This window comes from Caretta caretta, chromosome 21 (assembly GCF_965140235.1).
Source record: "Caretta caretta isolate rCarCar2 chromosome 21, rCarCar1.hap1, whole genome shotgun sequence".
NCBI lineage: Eukaryota > Metazoa > Chordata > Testudines > Cheloniidae > Caretta > Caretta caretta.
Window position 1 is genome coordinate 11205310 of NC_134226.1, and position 26306 is coordinate 11231615.

General features: G+C 44.1%; 1 protein-coding gene across 6 annotated transcripts in view; it reads left to right on the plus strand.

The window, feature by feature from the left end:
- The first annotated feature begins 1445 nt into the window (after positions 1–1445).
- The window catches only part of ANKS1A (ankyrin repeat and sterile alpha motif domain containing 1A), a 156381-nt gene continuing 131520 nt past the window's right edge, over positions 1446–26306 (plus strand). For 5 of the 6 annotated variants that reach the window (XM_048826255.2, XM_048826257.2, XM_048826259.2 and 2 more), the window contains exon 1: positions 1446–1678. In XM_048826255.2, the coding sequence (XP_048682212.2) occupies positions 1515–1678 (164 nt within the window). In that variant the 5' untranslated portion in view covers positions 1446–1514. The remainder of the gene's footprint in view (positions 1679–26306) is intronic. The other variant, XM_048826269.2, reaches the window with a different exon arrangement.

Consider the following 26306-nt stretch of genomic DNA (forward strand, 5'->3'; position numbering starts at 1 on the left):
GCACCAACCCTGGTGGTGGGTTTTTGCCCTCCCAAATCATATCACATGCAAGACACTAATTTGATTCTTGGGTTATACTTGAGATATGCAAAAAGAAAAGGAGTACTTGTAGCACCTTAGAGACTAACCAATTTATTTGAGCATGAGCTTTCGTGAGCTACAGCTCATGCTCAAATAAATTGGTTAGTCTCTAAGGTGCTACAAGTACTCCTTTTCTTTTTGCGAATACAGACTAACACGGCTGTTCCTCTGAAACTTGAGATATGATGCTTCTTGTGGGCTAGGAGGCAGAGGTGTTAATGTACCACTGGAGGCTGTGCCTTACATTTGTCTTAGAAAATAGAAAATAGAGTCTCATCTCCTTCAACTTCATTCCTTATGGGACATGGAACCAGAACATTATTCTTCCCTTTTTATTAATGTATGCAAATATCATCATGGCCTCTTTGTAAAAGCTTTCAGTCATGAAGGAGGAGGTCTGGGGATCAGGCATTCCCTGGGACAGGAAAGTGGTGCATTGGAAGAATTGGGGTTTTGGCTGCTATCCTTGGTTAGAATGGCAGATGCTTAGTAACTGCTACATTTCCTTTGTTCGACCCTGAATTTCACAGGCACTTATGCATTTATTATCACACCTACAAAGGCCCTCAGGATTTTGGAGGCTTCATCTGAAAGTCTCCTCCGTGGTAAATTGCTCCTTTTCCCTTCCGTAGAAGGAGGGCTAAGTAGACCTGTGTATTTCGCACAGCAGGTTGCTCTTTGTGAGATGGTAAAACAGGACCACATGATGCCGCAGAGCGATGGCAGTGGTATATCTGCACGGTGAAGTCTTATGAGCTCTGCTGGCTTGGTCTCTAAGGCACATGGCTCCTGCTTAACCTTGCGGAAGATAGTCAGTGTGTGGTGCTGCATTATTATGGGCACTGTTGTGGGACCTCAGTATTAACTATTTTTTCCCCTTCCTGCGAGGGTGGAATTATTCCTGCTTCTCCTGGAGGGGGGGCCCTGGGGTTATACCATGTCACTTGTCCTCCCCCCACCCCCTGGCATTATCCCTTTCATCTCACCTCTGGGTTGGGATTTATACCCTGCTCCTCCTCTTGAACCTGGGCTTATTCCCTGCTTCTCCCTACAGGGGGAGCATCTCTCAGCCCCCACACAGGGGTGGGGTTATGTATTATCCCCGCCCCTTTGGGGGCGTGTTACATTGACCCTGCCTCACGCCGAGTGGCATTATTCATCGCCTTATTGTGTGGGCGGAGCCTCTCCTGGCACCGCCCCTCTGCGGGGGTGGAGCCCCTCCAGGTCCCTCCCCCTGCGGGGCGGGAGCCCTTCTCGGTGCCCCTTGTGGGGGCGGAGCTTCCCGCTGCGGGGGGTGGGACCGGCGTGGCCCCGCCCCGGAAGGACGCGCCGGGGCGGGCGCTGGCGGCGCTCGGTGGGGGGGTAGGTGGCGGCGGCGGTTCGCGGGTGCCGGCAGCCGGGGAGTGCGGGGCCCCGGCCGGCGGGGCCGGGCCATGGGGAAGGAGCAGGAGCTGCTGGAGGCCGCCCGCACCGGCAACCTGCCCGCCGTGGAGAAGCTGCTCTCGGGCAAGCGCCTCAGCTCGGGCTTCGGCTCGGGGGGCGGCGGCGGCGGCGCCGGGGGCGGCGGCGGGGGGCACCCGCTCTCCAGCCTGCTCAGGTGGGTCCCGCTCCGGGGGGGCAGCGCCCGCCTCAGCCCCCTCCCCGGGTTGGGGGCGGGTCCCACGGTGCTGGCGGGGGGGGCAGGCGGTTGGGCCACTCCGGGCGGTTGGCCGCCTGGTGGGGGGAGGGGTGCTGGAGCCGAGCCGGGGGTCGCCGTGGGGGGGGGTGGTGGCCAGGGTACCCGTGGGGCGAGGGCCTGGGGCCGGGCGTACCTGTGGGCGGGACGGAGCTCCGCGCTTGGGGCGGGGGCGGTTGGTTCGCGGGGGTGCTTGGGGCAGAGTGGGGGCCATTGCAGGTGGGTTGGGACGTCGGGGGCTGGGGATGCTTGGGGGGAACTCCCTCCCTCCTTGCCTCTGTCTCCGGTTGCCCCCTCGCTCCCCAGCCGGGCTGGGCATGGCTTCTCGCCGCTGTAACGTCCCTGGCTTTCAGACATGTGGCTGTTTAAACACTCGTGTTCCATTAGCTCCCAGTCAGGACTGGGGGGGCCGTTATGCTGGGCGCAGCACAAACACGCTGGCTCTGAATGGTCTGCGATGTGTAATTTACCTTGCTTTGCGGCTTTCAGCTCTTTGTGTAGCTGCTTTTCCTCTCCTTCCTTTCTTGTAAGCAACTCACAAATGGCCATTGCATTTCTCAAGGTGCAGCTCTTCGCAGTTTTCCTTCCATGCGGTTCCAGTCCCGCTGTTGGAAAATGCTGCGGATCCTGTTCCCTGCTATCCTTTCCCTCTGGCTGTTTGAGCTGCAGGAGGATGGTCTGAGAGTTCAGGGCTACGTTTGCTTGGGTACTTGCTGTAGCTCCCGAAAGCTTATGCTCAAATAAATTGGTTAGTCTCTAAGTTTGCTTGGGTGTCACTTGGTGGCATCCTTCTGAGAGAGGGAGGATCTTTCTTAGATATCTGTGGCTAAATTTGATCTGTCTTCCCCTCTACGGTGGAGAACAGACACGCAGGGAAGGAACCTCAAGAGGTCATCAAGTCTAGTTTCCTGGGCTGAGGCAGGACCAAGTAAACTTAAACCACCCCGGCAGGTGTTTGTCCAACCTGTTCTTAGAAACCTCCAATGATGGGGGTTCTGGAATCTCCCTTGGGAAACTATTCCAGAGTTTCACTATCCTTATAGTTTTTCTTAATACTGACCATAAATCTCTTTTGCTGCAGATTAAGCCCAATCCTCCTTGTCCTACCTTCAGTGGACAAAGAGAACAACTCATGCCCATTCTTTTTATAACCGCCTTTATCGTATTTTGAAGACTATTATCAGGTTCTCCCCTTGATCTTCTTTTCTCAAGACTAAACATGCCCATTTTTTAGACCTTTCCTCATATGTCAGATTGTCTAAGCCTTTTATCATTTTTGTTGCTTTCCTCTGGATACTCTCTAATTTGGTCACCTTTTTCCTAAATTGTGATGCCCAAAATTGGAGGCAGTACTCCAGCTGGGGCCTCACAGATGCTGAGAAGAGTGGGACAATTAGCTCCTATCTTACTTACAACATTCCTGTTAATATATCCCAGGATGATATTAGCCTTTTCCACAGCTGCATCACATTGACTTATATTCAGTGTGTGATCCACTGTAACCCCCAGGTCGGTTTCAGTAGTACTACCGCTTAGCCAGTCATTCCCCATTTTGTAGGTTTGCATTTGCTTTTTCCTTTCTAAGTGAAGTGCTTTGTGCTTGTCTTTATAGAATTTCATCTTGTTGATTTCAGAACAATTCTCTAATTTATCAAGGTCATTTTTAATTCTAATCCTCTCCTCTAAAGTACTTGTAACCCTTCCCACTATTATGTCATCTGCAGATTTTATAAGCATACTCTTCACTCTGTTATCCAAGTTATTAATGAAAATGTTGAATAGTTCCAGACCAAGGTCTGACATCTGTGGGACCTGGCATTGGTCACTGTCGGAAGACCGGATACTGGGCTAGATGGACCTTTGATTTGACCCAATATGGCCATTCTTATGACTCCACTAGATACGTCCTCCCAGTTGGACAGCGAATGGCTGATAACTACTCTTTGAGTATGGACTTTCAACCAGTTGTACACTCACCTTATAGTAACTTCAACTAGCTTACATTTCCCTAGTTTACTTATGAGAGTGTCATGTGGGACTGTCAAAAGCCTTGCTAAAATCAAGGTATTTCACGTGAACTGCTCTCTTCTCCCCCCCCCCCCACCCCCAAAAACCAAAACCAGCAACCTAGGCCTTCAACCCCTGTCCAAGAATAAAGTTGGTTTGGTTTGCCATGATTTGTTCTTGACAAATCCATGCTGACTATTCCTTGTAACCCTATTATCTTCAAAGTGCTTACAAATTGCTTGTTTAATAACTTGTTCCAATATCTTTACAAGTATTGAAGCTAGGATGACAAATCTACAATTCCCTGGGTTCTTTTTGTTCCTCTTTTTAAAGCTAGGTACTGTTTGCCATTCTCCAGTCCTCTGGGACCTCATCCGTCCTCCATGAGTTCTCAAAGATAATTGCTTACGGTTCCGAGATTGCTTCAGCCAGTTCCTTTAAGTACCTTAGGATGAATTTCATCAGGCCCTGCTGACTTGAATACCTCTAACTTATCTAAATATTCTTTAATGTGTTCTTTCCGTGTTTTGCCTTACGGATAATTGTTGGGGTAACGCGGGTAACACCGTGTTAAGGAACCCATTGAGATGAATAGCAGGGAGCCAGTGAGATGAGTTGATGAAAAGCAAAGGAAGTTTATTTGCTTGCTGTAAATATTTCTTATTCTTCGCCACAAAGTGTAAACATTGTATGTTTGCTTGGGTCAAACTTTAATATACAAAACATAGAGGGAAAAGAATTGACAGATGCTGCCTCTGTTCTGGGTCAGAAAGAATTCAAACACTTTGGACCTGTCTACATTAGGAGACAGATGTGTTTGAAAATATGTGCACAGGGTCACCTCAGTTAAATGCATACCACAGAAGTATCCTCAATCCCTTGTTCTAGCAGTTTGACCACTTCTTTTCAACATGTGGTGGTTATGATGACCCTGTCTGTGTTGGTAGGATGATGGCTTGCATTAAACAGGGCAGGGCAGCAGTGTTGGACATCTGATCTGCTAGCTTGCTTGTTGCTTTGTATGTGCAGCCTCAGATGCTCAGACTGTGCATGTAGGAGCATAAATGGTGAAAACTATTATAGACTCCCATATCCTCTTCACAACTTTCCCAAGTACCCCAGAAGGCCGGCTTCTAGACAGGCTTTTGAATGCGTTTGTGACAAAGCCCCAATCCTGCAAACACTTAAACATGCGAGTAGTCCCATTGAATTTAGTGGAAGAACTCGTGTGCATAAATGCTACTTGCCTGCAGGAATGTCTTGTGATAGAGCTTGTAGGCACACTTCCATGTTGGAAGTCTGCTGGGTACATGGTCCCAAACCATAATGTGGATGAGGCTTTTCTATCAGTATGCACAGTGCACCTGGGAGTATTTCAGCGACTCAGGTACTGCTTTTTGTCCTGTATGCTGGAAGCTGAATTTAAATTGAAATGTGAGATTGGGGATTGACAGGAGCTTAGAAATTTCCTTGGTCACTTCTAGTATCCTGTTTTATCTCCTTGAATTTTTACTTTGGATCAGATGGATCCAAGCAGGAAACTTGTGTGCTAATTTTATGGTTACACAATGTCCTTATGAAGAGCAGTTACTGAATTTACCTGCAATAGGAGGCATGAGAATTGTTCAGGGTGGAGTTGGGATAAGTTGGGCAAATATCCAAAATTGATTTGATTCTGCAAAATTAACTTAGTTTGTGACTTGAGGGGGTGCCTCGGTTTTGTGTGACGCTTCCTTTTAATATCCTGGCACTGACATGACTACAGCAAAACTGTATAAACATCCTTTAGGTTTTCAAAAAATGTATGGTGATCGAGGAGCTCTCTGATCTGTGGAGTTTTTAGTCATCTTCATAGCAGTAGGTGCACTCTACCATTCATCGCTGCTGCATGAAGGGGACATGAATGGGATCCCTAGCATTACAGGTGGGATTGATTTTTCCAAATAGCAAGACTGAGTGTCCAAGTGGCCTCAGGGCACTGGAGGGATTGGGTGCAGTCTTCCCTGTGCGTGTGTCTGTGTCATCCTCTTTCTGTTGTGGTCTGTTTTCATTCTAGCCTGTGAAATTAACTTGTGTCCCTGCCGCCAAGACCTGAACGACTGCTGACTTGTTCATTCCTCTCAACGGTTTATAATCCTTCAGGAGCATCCCTATGAAGTGCAGACTGTGACTTCTCTCTCTCCTTCCTGGGGGCAGGGAGGTTGTTTAATAAGTGCTCTACACCAGCTATGTCCTCAATTACATTTCACTCTACTGTGGCTTGTGCTGCTCCCATTAAAACTACAAGGGTGTGAAAAGTAGCAACACAAAATAAAATGTAAATGTCTGCCTTGCCCTTGGTATAAAACTGAAGGGGGCAGATGAAAAGGCCACAGGAGGGGAAGGTGGCAGATGAGTGGGGGTGGCAGGAGTTTGCATGGGCAGTGAAAGAGATTGTATTAATTCTAGGGAAGGCTATGGGGTAAATCACAAAGTAACAGGTGTCTGACAATCAGTTCAAGAGTAACTGAATAATTTCTTTTTTACGTTTACAGTTGAAGGAGCTGTTGTTTAATATTTTCTCATGGTGCCTTGAGTTTGTTGTACTGAGATATATTTTCTGAATTAAAACAAATATGAGCTGGAGGTATGCCCAGAGGGGAATTTCACTTTAAAGATAACAGAAAAGCATGCCCAGGGAAATGACTCAGTGGGGGAGAGGTCTGCATACCACCAGTTGGGGGCTGATAATCGTCTTTATCATAAGTGCAAAGAGCAGGGAGTGGTTAAAGAACAATAGACACTTCTCAAAAAAAGAAAAGGAGTACTTGTGGCGCCTTAGAGACTAACAAATTTATTTGAGCATAAGCTTTCGTGAGCTAAAGTTCACTTCATCGGATGCATTCAGTGACACTTCTAGTGCTGAATATTTTATGGCTCCTTAGTTCGTGTGAGTTTAGAACAGGGATTTAAAGTCATGTTTGAGTGGTGATGTACCTTACTGAGGAGAACTCAGGCTAGAAAGAGGGTCAACTGAGAGCCACATTAGCAATGCTGAAGGAGTTGGTGGGGCGGACTAGCCCGTGTTATTGAAGCAGCCAAATGTGACTTCCTAGTAGTGGATCACTGTGGCAAAATCAGGTATTGGGTAAAACTTTCCAAGTCCTAAGTCACTCATGTGCTTCTGAAAATTGTACCCATCGTGCTGGTTTGGAGACAGCCTCTGTAAGATACTGGGGTGTGCAGCATTTGGACCTTCCTCTCTAGTAAAAATATGGGTTGCTGGGGAGCCAAGTTAGGAGTGTGCAGGCTGCATATTGGGGGCTCTTACCGTTCAGATCTCAGAGCATTACAAGTGATAGGGGAACATCTGATGCAGGGTGGGGCTCTGAGTTGTGGTTGGACGAGGATAAGTTCCCCCTCACTGTTTTTGCCAAAGCACTCTTGAGGCAGGGAAGGATTGAAACAAGCTTTCTTTTTATGGGTAGCAGCACATCATTTTGAGATGGGTAGCAGCCATCTCTTCCCTGTGTTTTCAAGTCAGCTGGGTTATCCTCAATCCTCTTTTGGAAGTTTTCTCGGTACAGCGTTGTAAGTGTTTTTTCATGCCCACAGATTTCCCCATGGTTTCTCTCTCTAACTGAATTCAGGTCTTGCCTCTTCAGGTCTGTACATAACTTAGCAGTTTCTGCTTTCCCCACCATCTTACTTTTTGGACTACTCTTTAGTGTGTTGTTTGAGGGAATGTCTGCCTTTTCTGGGCATTGTGCCCAGTTTAACTCTTTTAAATAGGATTGTCCAGCATTCAGATACTGTATCTAGCAGTGGGCTTTCTGTTTGTAAAGAAGCAATCTGGGAATCTTCCTTCACACAAGATTCCTGGGGGAATTCCAGAAACCTAATTTTGAGTCCTGCAATGCCTTCTGAATAGTAGAAACAAGAAGTAATAGGAGACTTCAAAGAACGGGGCACAAACTTGGGCACTCTAAGGAATAAATGGAGAAATACGCGTGTGGACATGGTGCAGGAGGCTGGGTTCCCTGCCTAGTGCTTAGGTGAGACCTCTAGAGAGGTGGAAGTTAGGAGGGGCTGCTAAATTAATAACACCACCCAGCTCTTTCATAGCTTTGCTTCAGTAGTTCTCAAAGTGCTTTACATTGTATGGGGACATGACTTGCTCAAGGTCCCCCAGCAGGCATTGGAGGAGCCAAGAATGGAACCCAGGTCTCCTGAGTGCTGGGACAGGCTCTACTTCCATAGTGTCCACTATTTGTTAGATATTGATCTAGTACCTCTCATCCCAGGGTGCTTTATGTAACACAGAAGACGTTCTTTATTTGCCTGCTGAGATGCAGGCACATTTGGGTTGGTGGCCAAATGACTTGCGTTATGCTGTGGTATAGTGGTGTGAAAAGGGAATCTCTGGCTAGGACATTAGGCTAGGCAAGCCTGTATAAAAAGTGCCAAGAGGCTGCTAATGCCTTGAGAGCAAGTGTTGGTCTTTAATCTCATCCTGAAGGCATCTATGCAGTAAATCATACGGAACTCCATTTTTTCCGTACCTCATAAGGCTGATGGGCTGAGCTAGACCTTGCTGGAATTCAGTTTTGAGTTTGCAGAGACTCTGAGTATTTCATACATGGTGTTTAGACCTTTGAGCCATACCCTCCCAGAAAACTCCATTTTAAAATGAGATGAATAGGTTGGTAATCACACAATTCCCACTTAACAAAATGTTGCAGGTATGCAGGAAGAGAGATCTGGTAGGTTGTGATATGACACGTGGAGAAGGAAACGCACAGGTACTGTTAAAGATAAATCCTCTTCTTCAGATGCATATGTTCCACTAGCTAATACTAAAATACTAGGCAAGGAAATAAGCCCCAGTGCAAAATGTATGTGAATGAACTAAGTAGTAACCAAGGAAGAAGGATATGAGAGAGGGTATGGAGCAGAGGTAGAAGGCTGTACTGAATGGACTAAGGAATGAAAGTGTGGTTAACGGAGGTGGAAAGGAGGATTGTGCTACTAGTTTTCCAAGCTATTACATAAGGCGCATGTCAGCAAAACCATATCTATGTTACTGTCTCCTCGCTGGTGCAGAACTCCACAATGTGACTTGCTGAGACTTCTGGTGGCACATCCCATGGTTCTTTGAGCTACAGTAAGCTGAGCCACTCCCTTTCCCCAGGGAATTATAGAAGAATGAATCTGTCCTTTGAGGCACAAAAGGAGTTGGGGGGTGGGGGGACTGTGGGAAGGTGTTGGAGGGCAATCAGCACTCAAGTATTTTAGCCTGCATCCTCATTGAAAACACACAGGTTATTGGTTTGAGTGAAAGTGAAACCCTGACTCTAACCCACATCCCCATCTGGGCCGGACCAGGATGAAAGCACTGCTTAACTTGGGTGAGGTTTTGGTGTGTAGACAGGGGTGGGGAGTTCTGAGCAACACCCAACTAAAAAGCCTGGGTTAACTCTGCACTAACGGCACACTGAAATCACAAGGAGAGCCGTCAGAAACGTACAAGAGACATAACTTAAATTTTCAGTGTTCTTTACCTCTGTGCTAGCAATGGAAGGTGGCAGGCACAAGCCAGTTCCCAATATGGAGGGGAGGAGAGAGGGGAAAAGCAGGATCACACCAAACCAGGTGATGTGGTGATTGCCCGTGCAGTTGTCAGTTTTAGTGACTTTCTGTCCCTAAGCTCTGAAGTGGCAAGAAATAACCAGCAGCTTTTCCGTTTTAAAATGTGATTTGTCTGTGAACGGTGCGAACTAGACAGACGTGCAGGCTGAACTCTCTGTTTAAAGGTAGAGCGTAGACTGTGGCAGTACGATTCTGTTCAAAAAGAACTAGGAGACAGGAAAGGGAGTTCAGTCTGCATGTCCAATGCAACCTTTGTCTGTAGCTGAGACTGTTAACAAGGGGCCCAACTGTAGACAAGGTTTGGTCATGTTTCGTGTAGGTTTAGAGCCAGGTCCCGTTTCCAGATCCTGATCGTGCAACATGAAGCTAGTGGGATTCCTCATGGGCTCAGAAGTCGGCTAAGCATGGATCAAATTGTAGGATTGCTGCTCTGCATACACTGAGATCTCTGCTCCTTGACTCTGAGATGGCTGCTGCTTCCCTCTCCAAAACATACCTCAAGTCCTTCTTGTAACATGCACATAAACATTTCCTGCTGACCAGTTAGTGTCCAGAGATCATCTAATCTTAAACCAGCATAATTTACTACTTACATAAGTAAAAGGAAGTCCAAAGAATACAAATGCCTTACGAATCAAACAAGTCAGTGAAGTCAGTGGCTGGCTTGAGCAGGATATTTCTGTTTACAACTTTCTTTTCATCTTCACTGGAAAATTCTGAAGCAGGAAGCAGTGAAATGATCTTGTGGTCTAAAATATCTTGAGTTGTATTCAAAAAGTTTTAGCGAGGTTTGTAATAGTGATGGGGTGTCCCTCGGGGGAGGGATAGCTCAGTGGTTTGAGCATTGGCCTGCTAAACCCAGGGTTGTGAGCTCAATCCTTGAGGGGGGCATTTAGAGATCTGAGACAAAAATTGGGGATTGGTCCTGCTTTGAGCAGGGGGTTGGACTAGATGACCTCCTGAGGTCCCTTCCAACTCTGATATTCTGTGATTCTCAACCAGAACCTTCAGCATAAGCCTTTCATTTTGGTCTGCTGATGTAAAGTGGCTGTGAATGTTGTTTGGCAGAGGGGGAAACTGAGGCTGTTTTGAGCTGCGGACTGTAAACTGATATAAAGGAGAAACTTCTGTTGTAAATTAAGAGCTTTTTTGCATACCTGTGTTGAGGGAAGGGACTCACTTCACATAAGCTGTAGCAAGTGTGTTTAATTTTAAGTAGTATTACTAGCAAGTTTCCTTTGGTTTAGGAAATAACATACAAGACCATATAATGATTAAACACTCAAAACCACTTCAGACAGTTCACATGCAATTACAGTCAGAAGTGTCTGGTATTTTTATTGGTTTCAGAGGAACAGCCCTGTTAGTCTGTATTCGCAAAAAGAAAAGGAGTACTTGTGGCACCTTAGAGACTAACCAATTTATTTGAGCATGAGCTTTCGTGAGCTACAGCTCACTTCATCAGATGCATACTGTCAAGGTTCCTCCCCCACTCTGAACTCTAGGGTACAGATGTGGGGACCTGCATGAAAAACCTCCTAAGCTTATCTTTACCAGCTTAGGTCAAAACTTCCCCAAGGTACAAAATATCCCCCCCCGTTGTCCTTGGCCTGGCCGCTACCACCACCAAACTAATACTGGTTACTGGGGAAGAGCTGTTTGGACGCGTCTTTCCCCCCAAAATACTTCCCAAAACCCTGCACCCCACTTCCTGGACAAGGTTTGGTAAAAAGCCTCACCAGTTTGCCTAGGTGACTACAGACCCAGACCCTTGGATCTTAAGAACAATGAACAATCCTCCCAACACTTGCACCCCCCCTTTCCTGGGAAATGTTGGATAAAAAGCCTCACCAATTTGCATAGGTGACCACAGACCCAAACCCTTGGATCTGAGAACAATGAAAAAGCATTCAGTTTTTTACAAGAAGACTTTTAATAAAAAATAGAAGTAAATAGAAATAAAGAAATCCCCCCTGTAAAATCAGGATGGTAGATATCTTACAGGGTAATTAGATTCAAAAACATAGAGAACCCCTCTAGGCAAAACCTTAAGTTACAAAAAAGATACACAGACAGAAATAGTTATTCTATTCAGCACAATTCTTTTCTCAGCCATTTAAAGAAATCATAATCTAACACATACCTAGCTACTAAAAGTTCTGAGACTCCATTCCTGTTCTGTCCCTGGCAAGAGCAGCATACAGACAGACACAGGCCCTTTGTTCCTCTCCCTCCTCCCAGCTTTTGAAAGTATCTTGTCTCCTCATTGGTCATTTTGGTCAGGTGCCAGCGAGGTTACCTTTAGCTTCTTAACCCTTTACAGGTGAGAGGAGCTTTCCCCTGGCCAGGAGGGATTTCAAAGGGGTTTACCCTTCCCTTTATATTTATGACACATACCGTGGAAACTGCAGCAGACTTTATGTATACACAGAGAATATGAAACAATACCTCCTCCCACCCCACTGTCCTGCTGGTAATAGCTTATCTAAAGTGATCAACAGGTGGGCCATTTCCAGCACAAATCCAGGTTTTCTCACCCTCCACCCCCCCACACAAATTCACTACTGTAGCTTCAGTAGTTGCCGGTGATCTGAAAATCTAGTTGAGACCTTTTTGCCCATTACACTGTCCCTAGAAATAAAGATCACATGTTAATCACACTTGGTTGATAATTCTGCTGATAACATGAGTCAGACTAGACTCAGCTGAATTGGCTCTGTGTGGCTTGTGAGTGTTAGCACTTTTTGTCACTAAATGAGTAGGATTCAAAGGACCATAGAGGGCAAGGGGCCTGTTCTGCATAAATATTTCTGCCAAGGTTGTTGCCTATTACAGCTACAAATGATACCTAAAAGGAACTGGAAGAGATTAATGTGCTTGTCCTTATTCTTTTCAGTTCCTTTTTAGCTTATGATGGCACTGTTTCTCCTGAATAGTCAGTCCTTCTCAATAACGCACATAGAGAAGAATGTCTGAAATAAGAAAAAGTGGTTATGAAAGTGACAGTTGTGGGCGAGAATCAAGAGCATGTGTAGGATCTTAATTAGGTTTTAATTCACTTCTTTGAAGCTGACTAGCTCTCGAGATGGTGAGATCCCTTTAAGATAGGTCAAGGGAATTGGTAAACCTGTTAGGGCAATTTATTAGAGGTGTAATATCCTCAGATTTCCTGGAAAAAAACATGAGATGCTTATATAATCAACACAATATTACTTCTTACGACAACGAAACAATGTAGGTCCTCTGGCTTGTTAAAAGGCAAGGAAGTTTGGACCTGTCATTGTAAATTGTACCATGTTTGAAAAGCATTTGCATTGTTTCAATGTGGCTCTCCTCTCCAACTGGCTTTGGACTATTGGCCAGTGTGAATGGGGCTGGACATGTTTTAAAATGTTCAGAGACCTCTAACTGAGCGAGGCGCTACAGATTTCAGGCCATTTTCTGCAAAGTTTGTAATCTGATCTGTGTCATACTGATTAGGCAGTTGGGTTAAAACCTGTTGGTTGGCGCAGGATCTGGATAAGATTCTGCTCCACCTGCAATTGCCCTCCTATTCCTAGGTGCAGTGGTATCCAGTATGGATTGCTAAACTTTGTGGTGCAGTGTAAGTGCTGCAATATCTCCCCTGAGACTAGGCTGCTGCTCTCTTCTAGACTCCAAGGTCCAAGTTTTCAGAGCTGTGTGGGTGGGGGGAGGGAACAATCAACAAAACTACTCCTTTTCTCCTCCTCCAAAAAAAGGAAGCTGCTCTGAGCACAGAGTTAGCTCATAAAATAGCTTTATAATAGAAACATGACGGGGCATTCCCTGAACCTTTCTTGCTTGGCTCTGATAGTTTAACAATAGCCACTCACCCAGTTGAACTGTGGAGTATTCCACGCCCTGTCTAGCAAACAGTTGTTAAGTAGGACAGGCTTCTCTTAATAATAATAATACTCTTAGCAGTTCTGAATGCTAGTATTGCTACTGGTATTAGGTGTGCATTGATATGCAGACTCCCAGCTGACACTATTCCCCTGTGAATTGTTTACTTGAAAGCACTTTTTTTACAGTTCAGGAAGGCTGGAAGGGAGTGTTTGTATCTGGGTGATTTCTTAATTCAGCTTTGCAGCATTCTGTTTGCTCACTGATCCCTGTAGTTTTATGTTAAGCATGAACTTGTGGTTGCAGCTGGGACTTGAGGTCTGGGTTCAGTTTCTGGCTCAGTCACAGACTCGCTGTGTGACTATAGAGAAGTCACTTAATCAGTGCTTCAGTCAGTTCATCTAATCTGTTAACAGGATAGTTCTTTAACCTGGGGATAATTCTTCCTTTGTGTCTTTTCTGCTTAGATTGTCAACCCTCTGTGGAGGAGAATGTTATTTGTACAGCACCAAACACACATTTTGAGCTCATGTGAGGATCATGTGACTACTTGTGTCTTCTCCCTGTTTTATAAAACCTTGTTGGGAGAGGAAATCAACATGTCACCCTGTTTCTAGGTGATACGCACTCATATCCGTAGTCCAAGGTTTTCTGTAATGCAAAGGGCAGGACCCCTGGTATCTTCAGGCTTTACTCAAAGACCGTTTCCTAGCACAGGGTAATGGCAAGTGCTCTGATGCTACACTGAAGTAGTGAGAGTGATGTTGAAGCAACTTACGGATCAAGTTCAGCTGCTCTGCTTTCAAATGGCAATACCTGTGGCACAGGATATTGACTGGTGCTTGTACTGTTCCTCATTACCTCTGAATACAAGTGCCGTCAATCTTTATGTAGGCAGAAATTCAAAACATCTTTGACTTATTAATCCAGTGTTGGCTCCACAGCTTACAGAAAAGTACTAGTTGGAAAATATCCTTTGTGATATTGCCTTCTTGTCAATCTCTTGCCACTCTTCCGATGCCAAGAAAAATCTCCCTGAAGTTTCAAATGTCAAAGGACTTGTGGTGCTCTGGAACAGAGTTCTAAAATGTTACAAGTCTGAGGTGGAACAAGCCAGAATACAGTAGTTTAACATAAGTGCTTTGCACTCTGATAAAGCTTCTCGTCAGAGAATTTCAAAGGGCTTTACACGTACAGTATTTCCAAAACTTGTCCAGTTTGCCCGTAGCCTTTCAAGAAGGAACTTTACCCCGGAGTAAGATCTGACATGAGAAATTTCAGGTGGGTCTGTTCAGTTTTGGTAGAGGGATAAAAATTGGGCTTGCAATAGGAGGCTTAATTCTTCATTATAGAGAGAGATGCATCTCTCAAGAATCACAGCATCTCTATGCCTATATGACTTGCATTACAGCTGGGGAAAGTGAGGCTGATGTCTGCCAAAGGTCAGTTAAGGCAGGAGGTAGGAATAGAAGTCCTCTGCTCTGTCCACTAAATCTCATTCCTTCCCAAGAGCTTCCTGTTGCTAAAGCTCTTGCTAGTAATACAACTTGTATAAGACTCCCTGGTCTCATGCCACTGGCCACAATGAAACTTTCTATAATGAGCAGATCACTTGGGTCCCAAGTGTCTTTCAGACACTGGTCGAGACTGGGTTTTGTTACTCAAGCCACAGGCTGCAAGAAGATCTTAAATAAATGGAGGCCATTGGCTAGGGATAACTGAGAAGACTGTTTCTGTGACCGTGGAGATGGCAGTAGTTTGCCTTTTAGTCCTGACAGTTTGGTTAAAATGCAAGACACATGCTGAAATTTGTATAATTTGTTAGGATTGGGTGCAGTGGTGCTGAAATAACTGACCACTCTCTGCAAGTGCTTGCATTGACTTCTGGGTTTGTCCTTGCTCGTTACAAAAGGGGAACATTCCATCTGAACACATGCAAGATTCCCTGATGGCTTTTTTTTCATTTGTATGCCATGACTTATTTTGCCACTGAGTTGTGTGTAGGAATTTCAGGACTGAAGCCACAGCTATGCATGTAAACAAACATTAGATGCTTGAGCAATTAGATACTGACATTTCAGTAGACTTCGGTTTCCCACTGCTTTCATCTCTGGGCCTGCAATCCTGAAAATGAACATATGATACTGCAGTTTCAAGGACAGCATGAGCATCTGGCTAAGAGTGCTCTATGTTCTACTTGGAAGTAGGAGCTTCATAGAATTCATTGTTAGGCCTTAGAAAATATATCTTTGGCAAGCTGCCTTTGGTAAATGTGGGCTGCAGGAAGGATTTGGTTATGACAGCCCAAGATAGGGTGTGTGAGCCTTGTTCTTGAAGCATGTTCCCTGCTGATTGATCCAACTCTGAAGGGAATGTACCCAGTCTTTTCTGGAGGAAATAAAACGGCCGTGTGGCTTGTTGTGTAGTCATGAGGAAGAGTTAAGATGAGGGTTCCTTTAGACCAGTGGTCCCCAAAATTTCAGTGGGAATAGCATATTTCTATTCCCAAAGACACTGATGGGCGCCAGACATGTTGCCGCTGAACTGCCGCCGAGAAACAGCAACGCATCTTGGCAGCATTTCGGCGGGCGATTGTCTGGTGGCAGTGCTCAGCAGCGGCATTTTGGCGGCGCAGTGTCCTGCGAGCCACACAACTGCCCCAGCGGGTGCCATTGCGCCCGTGGGCACTGTGTTGGGGATTAGACCTTCTCTTCCCACCCTCTAGGGAAGACATTAAATTCCCAGCTGGGATGGTGACACAGCAGATCCTTGTGGTAGAAAAGTGGCTTTATGCTGGAGAGACAGCCAGAAATTTAAATCTTCCTGAACTTCGCAAACTTGATAAGCCACTTTGTACTCTGTGAAGCTTGAGATGTAGAATGACCTTCGCTTTTACTGTTAATTAGTGAAGTGAACCTCTTGAGGTTCCTCCCTAAGAGACAAGTGGTTTTCAAACCTGCCAAAGAGAGAGGCAACTGTTTATGTCCTTGCCTGATTGTTGCAGGCACAGAAAGGAGAAATAACTTCTGCTGGTGCAAAAGTCCCACTGGGTAACACATATGTGTTCAAAAATAGGGCCTTTTACTCTGTGTAGAGTAAGGTATGTTGGAATACATTGCTGCTGTTTTCAGATGACAGTGCTGAGATTCTGACTGCTTGTGGTCATTTGGGCCTTTCAGATGTTAACCCTGGTATCTCAGCCAAGTTTCTAACAACTTCCTATGCGGTTTAATTGGAGACAGTCTTTCACTTCTTGTGTCTAACTCATGTAGAGCTGCTATCTGTTAGCAAACAGCTCTCCTGCTTCATTTCAGTAGTGGATGAATCAAGTTCTATTCAAATGCGCTTTGTGGTGGCTCTGGATAACCGGTGCACTAAATGTCATTTTCCTCCATGGAGCAATTTCTTCATCCCTATGTTTATAGGTTGGGTAAGCTGAGGTGCAGAGGGTTTAAGTGACTTACCCGAGGTAATACCGCCAAGCAGCGACCGAGCCAGGACTAGAAATCAGGAGTTTTGTCGCCCAGTCTCATGTTTTGTCCGCTGGACTGCGCTGCTTCCTCTTTAAATCTGAGAAATGGCTTTTCCAGAACAAAAAGGTATCATTTGCAGTCATGTGGGGTGCAGGTAGGTTGTCTGCTTGATGTTCCTTTCAAGTCTTCTGCAAAACATAGTTGGCTCTTTGCAAGCTCGTGCATTATGGGGAAATGGGATCTTAAAAACATCTCTGTAGGTATTCATGCCTTTGTCTGTAAAGTGCTACCTATGTCTTTTGCACTGTCTAAACAGTGTATATCCATTCATTTATCAGATGCAATCTGAACTGCTCAGCGGTGTGACTCAGGCCCTGTGCAGCTAAAGATGAAGTGATAGGGCCTATGCTTCCATGTAGAGGGCTACATTTTGAACAGACGAATATGTGAAACGAAACATTCTACTTCCTGTGTCAGTTGCTTTCAATGCCTTGAAAGTTATTCTGAAGGACTTTGTTCTGTGCTGTCAAGGGTCATTGTTGGGGTGAGAGGGATAGAAAGAAAAGTTGGTGGGATACCAAAGAAGCTGGGTGAATGACATGGTGTGAAACAGAAGCTGCTGCATGTAGATCACACTTGCTTTCATTTGGGACAAAATGAATCAACTAAACGGCCCCTGGAAATCTCCATGCATGAATATGGAGGAGGAGGAAAGTTAGTTAAATGAAGGTTTAGCAAGGGATAAAGGAACACCTGAAGGTAAGAGTATGGAAACAAGGAGAAAGAAAGTACATACACTGATTGGAGTAGTAGTCAGGTGTTTCAGTTAGTGAAAAGACTATACCTAATTTATCTGGAAAACTGGGTGAGGTCTGAGGAAAACAACAGAAATGCTTGTACATGAATCCCAGCCAAAGAGAAAAAATTTGTAGGGAAAGGCTTCAGACCTAGATGGATGAATAACTACCTCAGAAAGATTAGGAGTAAGCAGAGAGCTCTTAGGGAATGGAAAAATGGGTTGATAGCAAAAAAAAGCAACATCTTGGAAATTAGAAAATTTAGGAATAAAGTGGGAATTGGTAGAAGTCAAGCTGAAAGAATAAATAAGAGGGCTTTTAGTTTATAAATTAAAGTGAGAATAAGGAAGGATGAGGTTGGGCTGCTATGCAGTGTGAGTGTAGAGGAAAGTAAGGATAATGTAGATATGGCCCAAAACCTAAATGAATACTTACCCTTGGTTTTCAGTAAGGATGATAATATAGAACATGGGCATGAGGGCAGGACAGCTGATGGAAATTAGTGTATCAAAACAGAAATGACCATATCTGAGGCAGAAGGAAAACTCAAAGTGTAATGTACTCAAAGTGGATCATTTCCAACTCCGAATACTGAAAGATGTGGCACATGAGATTGCTATTCCAGTAGCAAGGATTTTTTTTAATATATTTATCTGTTCGGGAGCAATACTGTATGATTTCAGAATAGGTAAGCGTTGTACCAGTGTTTAAGAAAGGGAGGAAAAAGTGATCTGGCAATTACAGAGCTGTTAGTCTAACCTCAGTAGTATGCAAGACTTTGGAACAAATTGTGAAGGATAAACTAATTAAATGCATGGAGGTAAACAGAAAAGGGGATGTAATGCTAGACTAATCTTACTTCCTTCTGTGAGAAAATAGCTGTTTTTTAGCAAAGGGAAGTGCAGTGTATGTCTATTATGCACAGACTTCAGTAAAGCATTTCACATGGTACCACATGGAAATGTATTAGTTAAATTAGAGAAGATGCGGATTAGTACAAGAATTCTAAGGTGGATAAGGAACTGACTGAATGGAGAAAAGCAACAGGTTGTGCTGAAAGGCGAACTTTCGAACTGAAGGGAGGTTACTAGTGGAGTCCTCAAGGATCAGTTTTGGGACAAGACTTATTCAATATTTTTTGAATTACTTTTGCACAAAAAGTAGAAGTGTGATAATTTGTGGGTGATACAAAATTGGGAGGAATTGTTAACAGAGGAGGAGGATTGGAATATCCTACAGGAAGATTTGGATCACCTTGAAAACTGGAGTAATGGAAATGTCATATAATTCAATAATATGAAGTGCAAGCTTGTGCACTTATGGTCTAATAACTACTACTGCTGCAAGCTGGGAGCTTACCAGTTAGAAGCAACAGAGAAGCTGAGACCTGGGTGTGTGGGTTGATCACAGGATGACTGACCCGCTAGTGTGGTGTAGTTGTGGAAAAAGGCAAACACGATCCTGGGATATAGGTGAGGTGAGGCTTTTTCTGTAGAGAGAGAGAGAAGTATTAATGTTATTGTATAAGACCCTTGTAAGACCTCATTTGAAAGACTGTGTATAATTCTGGTCACCCATGATCCAAAAAGATGAAATCAAACTGGAAGAGGTGTTGAGAGGAGATACTAATGTGACTGGAAAAACAGTGGGGAGTCCTTGTGGCACCTTAGAGGCTAACACATTTATTTAGGCATACACTTTAGTGGGCTTGGGTTATCGCCCATGAAAGCTTATGCCCAAATAAATGTTAGTCTTTCACGTGCCACAAGGACTGCTCGTTTTTGCTGATACAGACGAACACGGCTACCCCTCTGAAACCTGTCACCATGCAAGGCACTGAATTTAGAGTGACTGGGGAATGGGGGGTGGCCTAGCTTATTAGAGGCAACTGGAAGAGCTTGGCTTCTTTAGCATAGCAGAAAGAAGGCTGAGAGGGGTTATTACTCTCTCTAAATACATAAGTAGGGTAAACACCACAAAGTCAAGAGGTATTTAAGGTAAAGGGCAATGTTGGCACATGAACAAATGGGTATAAACTGGCCATGAATAAATTTGGGCTAGAAATTGAGGTTTCTAACCATCAGAGTGGTGAGGTTCTGGAACAGCCTCCCAGTAGGAGTTGAGGAGCACAGGGACAACTTAATTAGTTTTGAGAGAGCTAGACAAATTTGAGTGGGATTTTGTGATGGGTTTGCTTGTGGTGATGGGGGAAGGGCAGCCATGGAGTTTGCTTTTATGTTCCTAAAGCAAATACTTCAAGGCTTCAGCTGGCCACCTGGTCAGAAGGGATTTCCTCCCCAAAAGTATTGTGGATTTTTTTTGTCTCCTTCCTCTGAAGCATCAGAGATGACCTTGACTGGAAATGGGACACTGGATTGGAGTGGGCCAGTGCTCTGAAATGGTATTGAACATTCTCTCTGACATGCTTGAGTGGCTGGTTCTAACAGATTGCCATATGTGAGGTTGGGAAGGAACTGCCCCATGTTGGATTGTCAGTGATCTCGGGATTTTTTGCCTTCATCTGCGGCGTGGAGTGTGGGTTGTAATGCTTTAGTTGTTGGGTTTAGAGTGGGGGTGCTGGGTGGTGGCCTGTGATGCACAGGAAGTCCGACTGGATGATGTGGTGGCCACTTCAAGCCTTAAACTCGGAATCTCTGAGACAAAGATGAGGCAGGAGTTCCTAGGGGCTGAGCTCTCTCCCATTGTAATGCCTGAGGGCAAATTCTCTGGTTCATGGCAAGGACTGTGTTTAACACTTAAATGCTCTGCAGCCACAAGTTTGAATCCTAGGAGGGTTGTTTCAGCCCTTCATCTTACCTGAGGTAGGTGAACCATTTTCATGCAACCTATGTGTGACTGACTTGAATAAAGACCTGTTTAAAAACTAATTTCTCCGGCTTGCTTTGGGGGAACGCTTGAGCTCCAACAGGGCACTCTTTTTGTAAGTCCTCGTGAACTTTCCCGAAAACATCCTTCGCCTTCTGGGTTCTGCTCTGTCAGCTGCTCTCCACCCCAGAGCTGGCTGCATCTCAGTGGTGTCATTTAGTTGCTGTCATGTTCAAGGATCTTCTCAGGATGAAGGGCCCTTTTGAAATGTAGAATATGTAAGTCAGCACGATGACTTGTTGGTATTGTTACAATGTGCTAGCCACCGTCAGAACCTAGGAGGCACAGTGCCTGCACCAGAGTGCTCGCTCTTTAATCAAGTGTACAGTCTTGAAAATCAACTACATCCTATTTCACAGAAACTAGTGAGAAAAATAAACCCTTTTTATTTTATTGCAACTGTGACTAGAAAAGTTAACAGAGATTCCTGAAGAAAGGAGAAAAATGTGGATTGAAATGTTAAGTCTGCTTGAGACGGAGTGAAGGAAAGTCCTCTGTATTCTGGAAGAAGGGGTGAACTGCTTGATTATAGCTAGGGAGACCAGTGAGATGTGAGTCACGCTCACAAAGAGATGGTATTAATGTATGTGGCCTCTTTTCTGTTTAATGGCAGAGGAGCCTACATTATGTCCTCAAACTATTTATACACTAGCTTCCCTGAGGACTGCTTTCTGAGCCGATACTCTTCCACCTTCTCATGGTGTGGGAAATGGCCTGCTTAAAGTAAGACAACAGTGCTCTCTACTGCAATTCAGTACTGGATATTGGTGGGAAGGGATCAGAAAATATTTAGCTGGAAGACTCACTTTAAGAAAAGGGGGAAGGGGGGAAGTGTCTTTCAAGGAGATAAGGCTCTCAGCGCTCTCAGATGTACAGTGCATCCACTCACAACAAACCACCAACCCTGTCAGTCTATCCAGCTATTTCCATAAGGGCTCACAAGGAAGAGTGGAAGAATTCTGCCTTCATTAAATATTTGGGAGGTGCTTGGCTACTAAATGCTGGGACCATATTCGCAAAAAGAAAAGGAGTACTTGTGGCACCTTTTCTTTTTGCGAATACAGACTAACACGGCTGTTACTCTGGGACCATATTGGTATCTACATGTTTGAAGGGGGATGGAAAAAACAGGGCAAACAGAGGAAGCCGCGGAGCCTGGGTGGCATATGCCACCTCCCATGGACCTTGCTTATTTCTTGATCTGAAATACTCTGGGACTAGTCTGGATTGAGCATAGTTGCCAAAGTGGTTGGTTTTCTTTAAAACTCTTTAATTCTGTGTGCAGTCTAACCAGTAAAAGGCTCTTTCCATTCTGAGCTCTGTCTGTGCAGTTTAAGGAAGGACGGAGCTTGAGGTCATATCATATTTTAGGTTTGGAAAACTAATTTGATAGCAGTAGTGAGACAGCACTTTCCCCACCATACTTTTAAACCCATGGCTTCTTTTCAAGGGACATTCCGTTTAAAAAGAAACCATGTGGTTTTTCTAGCTAAGGGAAAGCCTCTGCTATATATTATGGACAGAAGAACACAAGTCCCCTCCAAAAGCTAGTGGTACAAGTGGACGGCATCAATATGGTATAAATAGGTTCTCATTAGACTTGTCTCTGTTCCCTTTGTCTACTTCTTTTCTCATACTAGAAGCCAAAAGTGTGAGTCTTTCACACCCAATATTTAAGTGACCTGAAAACTAGGTGAAATACCTCATCCTAATCTTAAACATGCTTCCAGATTTGTCGTCGAGATAAAATGGCTTCTTTTAAAACATAATCCCATCAAACAAACCTCATCCTTGCAAGGCTTTAAGCCTTACCAATGTAGAGACACGCATGGTTTTTAAAAGCTCTTTTACCTGCTGTGCTTAACTTTAGAAGTCAACATGGGTTTTTTAGGAAGAGTGGTTGTGCAGTAAAGCACTGAACTGGGACTTGGGAGATCTGCAGTCTGTTCTGTGGCAGAACCAAGATGGCGTGAACTTGACCAGATGACTTATTCTTTCTGGCTCAAGACCTCTGGAAGATGGGGACAGTGTTTCCTTTGTTCCATCCTTTCTTTCTTGTTTAGTTAGATTAGAAACACTCCAGGCCAAGAGTCCTGCTCTGCATGTGTCTGCATGAACGTATGGTGTCTAGCACTGTGAGTTCCTGGTCCTGGTTGAGGCTTCTAGGTGCAAATGCAAATAGTGATTTATGTGAGACCAACGAGTGTTTAAAAAATATTTTGTAGTCTTCCCGTAGGCACCACCCTACAAACACTTTTTCATGTTCCTGTTAACATTTGAAACATACAAAAATGGGGTTTTTCAAGCCCTAATCCAGCCTGCTAGAAAGCTAAAGGTACATATCTAAAAGTTTCTTAGGTTTATCTCCTGCTAGTTAAAAACAGATGAAAATACTACTGAACTTGGAATATGTGAAGCATTAGGGCCTGATCCTGCATGAAAAATGGGATTGACACTTGATTGACACTATCCCTTTCACTTATGTTTAAGACCTAGAAAGTTGGGAATTGGCTTAAAAACCTGGTTCTAGTAATCTAACTTTGAGATGCATGTTGGTGCAACACACCTGTTGCTGCCTTAATTAGAAAGGATCCCTCTGCATCAGAGTTGCTGGAAGGCATTCTGTCCTGCCTTGCCTGCTAACCTAGAAACAAGATTCCTTAGCTTAGAATCCTAAGTATGTGAAGTGCTTTTTTAACCTAGTTCTGCTAATTATGGTGGTAGAGGTCCAGCGTAAAGAGAACAGTCAAGTGGCAGACTTATGAAACAATAAGAGAGTTCAACCCCCCTATGCTGTATGTCAAGTACAGGATTCCAGTTCCTCTTAAGACTCCTCAGGGAAGGCTGGGCAGCACTTGCTTACCCCATTTTTGGGTTAGATGCACTAAGATCTTTCTCTGCTATTGTGAATTGGCTCAGGTACACAACATGGATTCAAAAGGAGTGCAGTACTTTCAGATAACTGCTTTCTCTGGCCTTTGACTAGATAAATTCATGGAGGGTAGGCAATGGCTATTAGCCAGGATGGGTAGGGATGGTGTCCCTAGTCTCTGTTTGCTGGAAGCTGGAAATGGGCGACAGGAGATGGCTCACTTCCTGATTGCATGTTCTGTTCGTTCCCTCTGGGGCACCTGGCATTGGCCACTGTTGGAAGACAGGATGCTGGGTTGGATAAACTTTTGGTCTGACCCAAGGTATGGCCGTTCTTATGACTTCCATGTGTGGATTTGCTATGGAAGGATGGAAGTTACTTGGAAATGTCTGTCTCAAGACTAAGGATTAACAAAAATTTAAATGAGCAAGTAGGGAGATTGAAGCCAATATTTTGTTCAGTCTCCCAGCTCCTTGTAACTTTTTGCATGCTCTCTAACATAATTCTATTGCACAAAACTTCTTCCTCCTGTAAGTGCAATTTCTGACTTGTGCTCTCTTGTTCCACTATTTAAACATGAATGGATTCTCATGTTCAAAGAAGCCACTTTGTGCAGGATGTTCTCTGCTCCGAGGCCTTCAAAGGAAATTGCTTGTTTTATCTGCAATCAGCCACGTTGGTTCATATGAAAATTGAATTTGGTGAAAAACAGTGTGGGTGTGGGAATTGGGGTTGTTTACATATTAAAAACAAAAAACAGCCCAATTTGAAAGTTTAAACTTTAACCTTGAGAAACCTGTTTAAACAGGTGTTGCCTCTAATGTTGCTTTTTAAAATCATGCATGAAAAACTCATTGTATGCTTACCCAAGTCCTCTTTTCTCTCTGTGGAGTGTACCTTAAATTCTGGACCTTACCTGTGTGCTCCTTAGGATGGTGTTTGAAGGCAATAATGACTAGATCTTAGCTTTGTCTTTCAGATGAGACTTAACATTGTGCGCTTGAGGTAACTAAATATCCTTAAGTGTTTTTCACAAGTGTACGGGTCAAACTTGTATTTGGGTTACTGCTTTCTGCCTCCCTAAATTCCCCCTGAAATTTTGATTGGATTCGATTATCTTTAATTCCTTTCCCAGACTGTGTAGCATTGCTGTCTGCTGATAGCTGGTGCTTTCTGCCTTAGAAATGACTGTATTTCAGGGATGGTGGAGGGCAAGTGATTCTTCACAAGCTGTTTAAGTGCTTTGGGATCCAAGTAGCTATATAAAAGTAAGTTGTTGCTACTTAGACTTAACGACGGAATACAGGATTTAAGTGCAAAACTTGTAGGGTAACGGAGTTTGTCCCCACACAGGGTACTTAGAATTCATTTGTGCCATGTATGTTGGACTGATGCATTAAAACTGTGTTGGGCTCAGAAATCTTTTCATTTAGTCTTGCCACCAGAGCTAACTTGTGGCTAGCGGTACTGCATTAACAAGTCCAGAAAAAGACCAAAAGGCTTGTATCTAGCTGTTCATGTGCCCTTTCAAATAAGCAGGCAGGTGTTTTAAGGGCTTTAAGGTATGCAGCTTTTCAATATTGTTAGTTTATCTGATGCATGTTCACTCAAGAAAATAGTCGTCTTTGTTCCTGAGGAGATGGGAATCTTGCAGAAAAGGTGAAACAGCCCAAGATGAAAAGCCTGCCAATGCTGCCTTCTGAAAGCATGCAAAGCAAGAAGTCTGGTAGGTGGGACTAAAGCAGAGCCTGATTGAGCAACCTGGTCCAGAATCCATCACCTGATCTGAACCTTATAGTCACAGGGTAGCTATACAGTGAAACCTGCACGAAGGACCCCATCTCTTTCTCACTACCTGTTTCATTATTTACTCCTCATACAAGCTTATAAGTATAGCACTGAAATGTGCCAGTTAAAAAGATGGGTATACTTTTCCTCCAGTCTTGTAAGACCTCCTCAGTTTTACATGACTCTTCCAAAATAGTGGGTTAGCTGATTCCCTTAATCTATAATATAATGCACGTCATCTGGACTGGCTGACTTTTGTGTAAGTCACATGTTCCAAATCTACCTGTTCTTTGTAATAGCGGTCAGTAAAGTAGTCATTACTTGTCTACGCTTCTCTTTATCTCAAGAGAGATTGAGTATGTCAGCCACTTTGGTTATGCATTTTATTGCTTGCTTTCTTCCATTGATATATTTGTGAATGTCATCATTAGGCCTATTAATGCTAGCCAAAGTGGTTAACACGCTTTCTGCTTTTTTAGGACTTTGTCCTGCAAGCCTTAACTAAGTCAATTTTGTTGCTTCCTCTCTTCTTGGTATATAGTCCCAGTAGTAAAATGACTTATTCTCCTCAGTGCTATGCTGGTATTCAAATTTAAATGCACAAGGTCAAGATACTGTATCATATAGTCTGTAAATATCCCCTTCCAAGTTGTAGTTATGTAACTTTATCCACTTTGTTTTTTACTCTCCATCTGCTCTGTGTTTCTGCTACCCATTCTGTAGGTACCCACTTAAGCAACCCATCAAGCTGCTATTTCTAAAGGAGACTGTGTGGTAAATAGTCACTTTGTCAAGTATGACTATGTATCACACAGTTGCCAGTTATCTATTTCTTGTGTCCTTGCTTTCTGTCTTTCCAGTTTGAGACAGTTATTGCCTATAGTTGATTGTTTACTGCGCCACTATTAACTTCTTAAAATAGACTGTGAAACAGTGCTTGATCACTGTGTGGCTGTATTGTCATTGATTCCAGAGACGGAAGATTACATGGTTGTCTGAGAATAGGGTCTACCCAAACCTTTTAATATTAGTAGTCTCTCCATGCTTTTAATTCTTGAGCCTTGTGTGTTCCTTTACATTTAGTCTTGGATACTAAAGCAAACCCTTTTGCTGTAGCTTAAACTTTCACCATAAAAACTCCTTTCTTTCCACCTGATTTCCCACCCCTTCCCCCAAACGGAGACCTTTTTAGAGTCTCCTGCAAAGATAAGGGAGCAAACCACTCTCAGTGAGTG